This window comes from Cherax quadricarinatus, chromosome 45, assembly GCF_038502225.1.
Source record: "Cherax quadricarinatus isolate ZL_2023a chromosome 45, ASM3850222v1, whole genome shotgun sequence".
In the NCBI taxonomy this organism is placed as follows: domain Eukaryota; kingdom Metazoa; phylum Arthropoda; class Malacostraca; order Decapoda; family Parastacidae; genus Cherax; species Cherax quadricarinatus.
In genome coordinates, this window is record NC_091336.1 from 12,068,635 (window position 1) to 12,078,988 (window position 10,354).

At 43.7% G+C, this 10,354-nt stretch overlaps 1 protein-coding gene across 3 annotated transcripts in view; it reads left to right on the forward strand.

The window, feature by feature from the left end:
• The window catches only part of Ipp (inositol polyphosphate 1-phosphatase), a 74,957-nt gene that overhangs the window by 26,171 nt on the left and 38,432 nt on the right, over positions 1 to 10,354 (forward strand). For 2 of the 3 annotated variants that reach the window (XM_053785184.2, XM_070094295.1), the window contains exon 3: positions 195 to 272. The exons of the other annotated variant lie outside the window; for it this stretch is intronic. In XM_053785184.2, coding sequence (XP_053641159.1) covers positions 195 to 272 — 78 coding nt within the window. The remainder of the gene's footprint in view (positions 1 to 194; positions 273 to 10,354) is intronic. 3 annotated transcript variants of the gene reach the window in all.

Here is a 10,354-nt window from a genome sequence, read left to right on the forward strand (position 1 = left end):
GAAATCTACGATTTTCGAATCAATTTTCCCCATAAGAAATAATGTAAATACAATTAATCCATTCCTGACACCCAGAAGTATTAAAACAACAAAATTTTTTACATGAAATATAGATGTACATAAACAATACAATGGGACATGATGAATGAAACATTAACAGCATAACACTTACCTTTATTTTTTATTCTTCTCAGTGTATGGAAGACTGGAGGAGGAGAGAGATTGGATTATTTACAGTTTGGAAGGGGAATCCCCTTCCATCAACACCTCAGGTACCAATTGCTTTTCTGGGGTTACTTCTCTTCTCAGTTTCTTAATGCCACTAGGACCAGCTTGAGAGTCACTGGAGTCCTGTCTCGCAAAATAACTGTCCAGAGAGCTCTGTTTCTGGCGTCTATTTAACATTTCCCTAAAATGGGCCAAGACTTTGTCACTGTACATGTTGCCAACATGGCTTGCTACAGCCTTGTCAGGGTGATGTTTCTCCATAAATCTTTCCATCTTACCCCACATTTCAAAAATCTCCTTAATTTCTGAAGAAGGCACCTTCTTCCATCTCTCTTCCTCCTCCTCTGCAGCAAGATTCTGAGCTGTGATCTGTTGCTCTTCCTGCTGAAGCTCAGTGGTGAGCTCTTCATTGTGGTCTTCCAACAACTCTTCCACATCCTCCAAACTCACATCCAATCCCATGGAACTCCCCAATGCCACAATAGATTTAACAACAGACATAGGCTCATCAGGGTCAGCCCCAAACTCTTCAAAATCCCTCTTGTTGACACAATCTGGCCACAGTTTTCTCCAAGCAGAGTTCAAAGTCCTGGTAGTCACTCCCTCCCAAGCCATACCTATAAGGGTTATGCAGTGGAGGATGCTGAAGAGTTCTCTCCAAAAATCTCTTAGGGTCAAGTGAGTGTCTGAGGTCACATTCAAGCACCTTTGAAACATTGCTTTGGTGTAGAGTTTTTTAAAGTTTGCAATAACCTGCTGGTCCATGGGCTGGAGGAGAGGAGTGGTATTCTGGGGCAAGAACTTTACTGTGATGAACCCAAACTCCTCGAAAATTAGGTCATCCAAGTTTGGAGGATGAGCATGTGCATTGCCCATTACTTGAGATCCAATTTCTTTTCCAGGAGGTAATTCTTCACACTAGGGCCAAACACTTCATTGAACCACTCAACGAAAATTTCCCTCGTGACCCATGCCTTGCTATTAGATTTCCAAAACACACAATTTACTCTTCATAACATTGTTTTTCCTGAACACTCTGGGATTTTCAGAATGGTACACATGAGCGTCAGCCTGTCTTTCATAGGCTTGTGTCCTGGCAGTGCCTTTTCCTCCTGTGTAATGTAGGTCCTCTTTGGCATTTTCTTCCAAAAGAGGCCTGTTTCGTCACAATTGAACACTTGTTCAGGTTTCAGTCCTTCAGCCTCTATGTACTCCTTGAATTCATGCACATATTTTTCAGCTGCTTTATGGTCCGAACTGGCAGCCTCACCATGCCTTACCACACTGTGTATGCCACTACGGTTCTTAAATCTCTCAAACCAACCTTTGCTGGCCTTAAATTCACTCGCATCACCACTAGTTGCAGGCAATTTCTTTACCAGATCGTCGTGCAACTGCCTAGCCTTTTCACAAATAATCGACGTCATAATACTATCTCCTGCTAATTGTTTCTCGTTTATCCACACCAATAATAACTTCTCAACCTCTTCGAGTACTGGTGATCTCATTTTTGTCAGCATATTTACCCCCTTTGCAACAACAGCATCCTTGATTTCCTTTTTCTTGGCCACGATGGAACATGTGGTTGTACAGTGGACCCTTGCATAACGCTATTAATCCGTTCCTGAGAGCTCAACGTAAGGCGAAATTATAGTTAGGCGAATGAATTTTCCCCATAAGAAATAATGGAAATCGAATTAATCCGTTCCTGACACCCCAATGTATGAAAAAAAAAAAAAATTTTACCACATGAAATATTAATTTTAATACACACAAACTGAAGAAGACATGCACAGTTACATGACACTTACCTTTATTGAAGATCTGGTGATGATTGATGGGATGGGAGGAGGGGAGAGTGTTGATGGTCTTAGTGTTTAGAAGGGGAATCCCCTTCCATTAGGACTTGAGGTGTCAAGTCCTTTTCTGGGGTTACTTCCCTTGTTATTTTAATGCCACTAGCACCAGCTTCAGAGTCACTGGACTTCTGTCGCCCAACATATCTGTCCATAGAGGTCTGTACCTCTCGTTCCTTTATGACTTTAGGAAAGTGGTTCACAACACTGTCAGTGTACAGGTTGCCAACACGGCTTGCAACAGCTGTCTGAGGGTGATTTTCATCCAAAAAGGTTTGCACTTCAAGCCACTTTGCACAGATTTCCTTAATCTTTGAAGTAGGCAACTTCTTCAATTTCTCTCTCCCCTCCTCCGAAGCAGTTTCCTCAGGTGTGGCCTCTTGCTGTTGAAAGTTGATCTAGCAGCTCATCAGTGGTTAGTTCTTCATTGTCCTCCTCCACTAACTTTTCCACATCCTCCCCACTAACCTCCAACCCCAAGGACTTCCCCAATGCCACAATTGATTCCTCAACTGGCATACGCCCCTCAGGGTTAGCCTGAAACCCTTCAAAATCCCTTTGGTCTACACATTCTGGCCACAGTTTCTTCCAAGCAGAGTTCAAGGTCCTCTTAGTCATTTCCTCCCAAGCCTTACCTATAATGTTTACACAATTGAGGATGCTAAAGTGATCTCTCCAAAACTCTCTTAGTCAATTGAGTTTCTGAGGTCACTACAAAGCACCTTTCAAACAGAGCTTTTGTGTACAGTTTTTTGAAGTTTGAAATGACCTGCTGGTCCATGGGCTGCAGGAAAAGAGTGGTATTAGGAGGCAAAAACTTGACCTTAATGAAGCTCATGTCCCCACAAAGTCGCTCTGCCAAGTCTGTAGGATGACCAGGAGCATTGTCTAACACCAGGAGGCACTTAAGGTCTAATTTATTTTCAATTAGGTAATTTTTCACAGTGGGGGAAAATGCTTGGTGTAACCAGTCATAGAAAAAGTCACTAATGACCCATGCCTTACTGTTTGCCCTCCACAGCACACACAAATTAGCCTTGAGGATATTCTTTTGCCTGAACGCTCTGGGAGTTTCAGAGTGATTCACTAATAAAGGCTTCACTTTGCAATCACCACTAGCGTTGGCACACATTAACAGAGTAAGCCTGTCTTTCATAGGCTTATGTCCTGGGAGTGCCTTTTCCTCCTGAGTAATGTAGGTCCTGCTTGGCATTTTCTTCCAAAACAGGCCTATTTCGTCACAATTAAACACTTGTTCAGGTTTCAGTCCTTCACTGTCTATGTACTCCTTGAATTCCTTCACATATTTTTCAGCTGCTTTATGGTCCGAGCTGGCAGCCTCGCCATACCTTATCACACTATGTATGCCACTACGCTTCTTAAATCTCTCAAACCAACCTTTGCTGGCCGTAAATTCACTCATATCATCACTAGTTGCAGGCATTTTTCTAATTAAATCCTGATGCAACTTCCTAGCCATTTCACTTATGATCACTTGAGAGATGCTATCTCCTGGTATCTGTTTTTCATTTATCCACACCAATAAGAGTCTCTCAACATCTTCTATCACTTGCGATCTCTGTTTCGAAAACAGAGTTGCACCTTTGGCAAGAACAGCTTCCTTGATTGCCGTTTTCTTGGACACAATAGTAGCGATGGTTGATTGGGGTTTACTATACAACCTGGCCAGCTCGGAGACACGTACTCCACTTTCATACTTAGCAATGATCTCTTTCTTCATCTCCATAGTAATTCTCACCCTTATTCCTGTAGGATTGGCACTAGAAGCTTTCTTGGGGCCCATGGTCACTTATTTTGCAGATGAAATCATCAGAAACGCTGTAATAATACGAAATGTTCCGATTGTATGCTTGGATGTTACCGCAGAAGCTGGCTTGTAAACAATGCCACCTGCGGAATATGTGAGGCTGGCTCAGGCCGCACATAGACGCGTCTCAGACGAATAGCATTGAGCGAGTTTTTTAGCGCTATGTGAGGCAAAATTTTAGCGATAAAATGTATCGCTATGCGGATTTAACATTATGTGATGCCAACGTTATGCGAGGGTCCACTGTATAGGGTTTGTTATACATCCTGGCCAGTTCGGCCACACTTAAGCCACTTTCATATTGTTCAATGATGTTTTTCTTAAATTCAGTTGTATTTCTCACCTTCTTTACCAAAGGCTTGGCACTAGGAGCTTTCTTTGGAGCCATGGTAGCTTATTTAGTACTTGCAAGCACTAAAATGAATGGAATATTATGAAATATTTCGTAGGAGCAAGTGAGGGGACCGTCACTCACTGGTAAACAATGCCACACTGGCTGGGAAGGGAGGGCGCCCCGGCTCACAGCGTGCATACGCGTCCCGGACGAACTACTATTCGCGAGTCAATCTACGATTAGCGAGCCCATGTTTATACGAAAATATCGCTATGATTTCCGAAATCTACGACTCTCGAGCCCTATGATTATCGAGGGACCACTGTATTGTGTCTTTTGTACAACTATGTGTCATGTCAAAATTAATATTATTATTATTATTATCATTATTAATAAATATGCTAGGTAACATATAAATATGATACATACACCCACAGTATAAAAATTGACATAAATATGAGATTTGTTTACCAAACGGTTGGTAGATGTTGGAAGAATTACATTTTCTCTAGTCCAACACCGGTTACTTAGGTGTAGAAAAATATTCCTTTCATATGCCTTCTATGTATTCATGACCCTTGTGGGTTTAGTGCTAATTTGTAATAATAATAATCACTTTGAGTAAGTAAGTTTATTCAGGTAATCACAAATATACTTACATAGATTATCATACATAGCTGCATATGTGTAGGGAACCCAGGATAACCCAAATGTCGTATAAAATGTTAATACATATATAGACATTTTGCTTAATCAATCTATGATATTTTTTTTCAAAATTATATAATAAACATGCTACGTAACATATAAACATGATAAATATACCTACAGTAGAATAAATTAACATAAATATGAAATGTTTTTCTCGTCGGCTTGCAGAGCGAACTAAAAACCATACGTGTCCGTCTAGTTTGTTTACATAACTCGCGCTGTCCTCTCTCACGTACTCATTCTCTCTCTCTCTCTCTTTCTCTCTGTCTCTTTTTTTTTTTACACAGGGTTTGACAAGGTTAGGTTAAGGATCCCTAGCTTTATTGACAAGCTATTTACAGGTTAAGGATTCCTAACTTTATTGGCAAGCTAAGAGCTGTTACCTACATCAGCTCATTTGAAAGCATTTTTATTGTTATGAGACATACAAGTAGGGAACAGGATGAAGTTGGAGCCATCTGTGGGCCAGCATTTTCATTTGATCAACTGACTTTATCTCTTTGACATCATTATGCTGTATGAATGTGTTCCATACTCGAGTCATCCTGGGTATAGTATAGGATCTCAGATGTAGTGATGTTCTGGAGAAGGGCACAGCCAGAGTGAAGTTGCTGCTTTCTGCCCTTTTGTGGCATAAAGGCTTGTTTCAGGCTGTCCTCGAAGTGGATCCAAGTGTGGTACTTTCACAATATTGGCCTTGTACATAACAGTAAGGCCACCCACATCCCTCCTATGTTGAAGGCTCTGCTGAAATGACAGATCTATCCAGGATGGGTCCAGGCGAGAGATGAGACGTCTTGCTCTGTTCTCTACTCTGTCAAGCAATCGCAGATGATGGGGGGCAGGCAAACCAAGAAAGTGGAGCATACTCGAGGTGCGAGCGTACTTGTGCCTCGTACAGAATCTTGCAACCCCTACTGTCAAGTAGATGCGAGATACGGCGAAGTGCTGTAAGCTTCCTGGCTGCCTTGTTTGCAAGATTTACAACATGGTTCTTCATGGTTAGTTTGGAGTCAAATTTCACCCCAAGGATATCAACTTCTCCAGGTGCCAACACCCTCCCATTCATCCTTACTACTGCTACGACACGTTTCCTTACACCTGTTGTCCTGTTCACCTAGCAGTAAATAGGTACCTGGGCGTTAGTCGACTGGTGTGGGTCGCATCCTGGGGGACAAGATTGAGGACCCCAATGGAAATAAGTTAGACAGTCCTCGATGACGCACTGACTTTCTTGGGTTATCCTGGGTGGCTAACCCTCCGGGGTTAAAAATCCGAACGAAATCCTATCTTATCTTCTCTTACCAGAATTACCATCATGGTGCCTAGAGACGATCATCATTTGTGTTTTCTCAGGTGCAAATGTTACTTGCTATCTATTTCCCCAAGCTGATATAGCTCTCAGCTGGTGATTGATGTAGCTTAGAGCAGCTGGCATTTCTTCTCTTGGATAAGCGAATGTCAGTGTGCAGTCGTCTGCATGTGATTCTGGGATGAGATGAAGAAGGTCGTTGAAGTAGACATTCCATAACAATGGTCCCAGCACGCTTCCTTGTGGAACACTTGCCCCAATAGGATGTCTTGCTGATGTCGTTCCATTGAGAACTACACTTAGAGATCTACCATGAATTAATCACTGAGGAGACATAGCGTAGAGCCTGCAATTCCCAGTGCTTGAAGTTTTGCTAAGAGGCCCTGGTGCCACACCCGGTCGAAAGCGCCAGCAATGTCCAGTGCTACCACACAGCTGACTTTGGATTCATCCAGTGACTGGTGCCACTTAGTGGAGAGGTTTAACAACAGATCAGCAGCAGAGTAACCTTTCCTGAAGCCATATTGACGATCACAAAGTAGTGAGTAATAGTCAAAAAACTCTGTCATTTGTCTTGAGATTATTGTCTCAAGGATCTTACCAGTGATTGACAGGAGTGACACTGGTCTGTAGTTGCTGATTTTTGCTCTGCTCTTCTTTTTGTGACCAGGGACTACATTTGCCTCTTTCCATAGAGAGGGCCATTTACACTGTACTAGGCAGTGCTGAAAGATGCGAGTTAGAGGTGTTGCTAGCTGGTCTGCACATCTTCTCAGCAATCTTGGGCTCAACTTGTCTGGGCCCACAGCCTTTTCTTGGTCAAGCGATTTAAGTAGGAAATGCACCTCCTCCTGCCTTATTGTCACCACTGACAGTTTTGACACAGTTCTTGCAGCTAGCCAAGGAGGGTCCCTTGCTGGATCAGGAACTTGCATTTTAATAGCAAAGTGTTCAGCAAAGAGGTCCGCCTTCTCTTGACTGCTAGTAGAGGTGGTCCCATCCTGTCGATTTAGAGGTGGAATGAGTTCATCAGGCAGATAACCTTGTCTGTCCTTGACCAGGGACTACTAGGTTTTGGAGCCTACCCTACCTGATGCTAGCTTTCTTTTAGTGTCCACCTCCCATTTAGCAATGGCCCACTTTTGAACGTCACCCATATGTCTACAGGCTTGCCTGTGCAAGTTCCTGTTATAGGTGGTAGGATGTCTCTTATACCTTCGCCATGCTTTGTACTTAGCAGTAGCAGCCTCTCTACAACGAAAGCCAAACAAAGGCTAATCCGTAGGCTTCGTCACATATTGCCGGTGAGGAATGTGTAGATTAAGGATGTGTCCATCCAGTGAAGGCTTTCCACTTGGTTGTCAACATCTCCTTGGAGAAGAGCATTCCAATTGGTGGTGGCAAGCTCAGAGCGAAGGGCTGGCCAATTACCTCTTTCCCATAGCCAGGTTGTGCGTGTGGACTCCTCACCTCGTTCTGTTGGGATCTTAAGTGTCGTAAAAACAGCTTTGTGGTCAGACGATCCAACATAGCCAAGGGGTTGACAAGTGACTATGCATTCTGCCAGATCACTCACTACTGGGTCAAGGGAGGAGCCAGAGATGTGAGTAGGGAAATCAACAATGTTTCTCATGTCAAACACTGCAAGAAGGTCATCAAAGTCCCTCTGTATAAGGTGCTGGTTGAGGTCACCAACAATTATGATATGTTGACAGTTGTTGTAGCAGAAGGGAGTCAATATTTTCCATTAGGAAGTTGATGGGATCTGCGTGTTGCCACTGAGGTCTGTACATTGCACATGCTAGTACAGAGGTACTAGTGTTTATGCAGAGCTTGAAGAACATCATTTCAAGATGTGTAGGGGTGGCAACATCAATGTGCTGGGCATGAACACTTTTAGAGAAGCACACAGCAACACCTCCTCCTTGCCCTTGCCTGTCTCTTCTCATCCATGAGGTGTAGCCAGCAATTCTTGCAAAATTTTCTGGAGTCCTGTCATCCAAAAATGTTTCAACAACAGCTATCATGTCGAGACGTCGAGTGTTCACAAAACTGTGTGTGAGCTCTCCAACATTAGTAATGAAACCTCTAATGTTGGCCGACAGGATGCTGATAGACTGGCTCCTCATGATGATGTGGTCAGCTTGAGGTGGTGGGTGTGTAGGGCATGTAAGGTGCCTGCCCTTGAGAGAGGTAGAGTACTGAGGCAGCTGAAGGGATGTAGGTCTGTGGTCTTGTATAAGGCACAATACCACCTGCTGGGCTGGGATAGGAGTAGCTGAGTGGGTGATGTGTGAGTGTGTTCACCAATTCAGAGATCCTGCTGGTTTGTTCTGAGAACAGGTCTCTAAACAGGTGGTCCTGTCTGTCAAGTTCCTTTTTCTTCCGACACTGGTCCTCCTGATGTCCTTTCTTGTAGCAGTAATTACACCTGGTATCTCGCAGGCAGTTGCTGGCAGTGTGCCCCTTCCGGTGACAGCGAGAGCACAGCCTAGGTGCCTGGGAGGGTGGACTATGATTTGTTGCACCTCCTTGTGTTTTGCAGATTTGTCCTCAGGTTCTGCCGCTGGAACTGTGTTAGTGGAGGGTGAGACAACTGTAGATGTCTTCCTCCTCCACGTCCTCTTCCACGTCCTCTGCCCCGTCCTCTACCAGTTCTGACAGATGTGTCCCTGCTGTTCGTACTTTGGCGCAGTAGGTGATCAGGTGAAGTGATAGTTCCCTGATTATTAACTGCACCAATCTCTGGTGGAGAAACTCCTGACTCAGAACTTGCTGACGAAGCACTGCTGCCAGATTCTGGAATAGTGTCGGCAGGTGTGCTGACAGGTGTAGGATCAGAGATGGTATGTGCACTGTCAAGTGGACTGGCAGTGGCTGAAGCAGAGATGTCAGGTGTAGGAGAATTAACAGATCCAAGGTTTCCTTCATTGCTGGGAAGAGGATTTGTTCCTTCTGTGGTGGTCAGAGGAATTGTGTTAGAATTCCCAAAGGTAGTGTTTTGAACTCTGTCAGTCTATGGGACCTTAGTGATGACAGAATTCCACCAGTTATTTACCCCTGAGTTAAGCTCAGTGTGGGACTTCGTCTTTGTCAATAGTGTCACCATCAGCTGAGCAGCTTACGTCACTTGATGTAGGCTTGCACTGGCCTTCTACAATAGCTTGGAGGTTATCTAATGAATTGAGGAGCTCATGAAGTGCTTCCCTGTGATGGATTATCTTAGCTGCAACTTTACAACACAGCCCAAGAGGGCAGTCTTGATCTTTGGACAGAAGTCCCTGAGGTAGGACTTCTGAACCTTCCTCCTGTAGCTCCAGGCTTGTATCCACATATACCACAGGATTATGGATATCCTTCAATTTTCTGAAATTTTCAACCTGGCTGCAACAAAATTATTCTTCTGGAATGCAATCTGTGTGGCAGTAGTTGGAACAAGTAGGTTCCTTACATCTAAGAAAAATTTTGTCCCTTGTGGTATACCCACAAACACTGCAGTAACTACTGGGACAATAGCCAGATAGCATAGATATTCTTGCTATTTTGCGATGTGAAGTCATCCCAGAGGAGGCTTGTAGGTTTGCAATTAAGTTCACAGGAGAGAGAGGATGGGTGGTGGTATCGTGGGTGGGGTGGAGTATCGTGGGTGGGGGTGTTTATAGCGGGGTGGGTAGTGAGGGCAGGCAGTGGCCGACAAGCTGGAAGTGTTGCCTTCTCACTATCACTTAATGAACACTGTTTATGCTATCCACTTTTCCACTAATGAAAGATGTTACACAAATCACTATGTTGCATTGTACCAGTCACGTTGTTATAAAGACCCAGATGCTAGTACATAGCACAAAACATATAATATTAGATGCTCACTGTGAAGGCAATAGTGACGTCACTCCTAGGCCTGCCACTGTCCCCTCACTCACACCATATCTTCACCATACCACACTTAAATATCACTGATATTACTTATATTCATTTCAGTGGAGGAGTTGGCTTACTTATACTAATGTGTTGTAGGTAGTACTACATCACTGAACAGTTTTTATCCTCACCAACCCTCGTACTTAAGTAATATTTAGAAAAAGTTT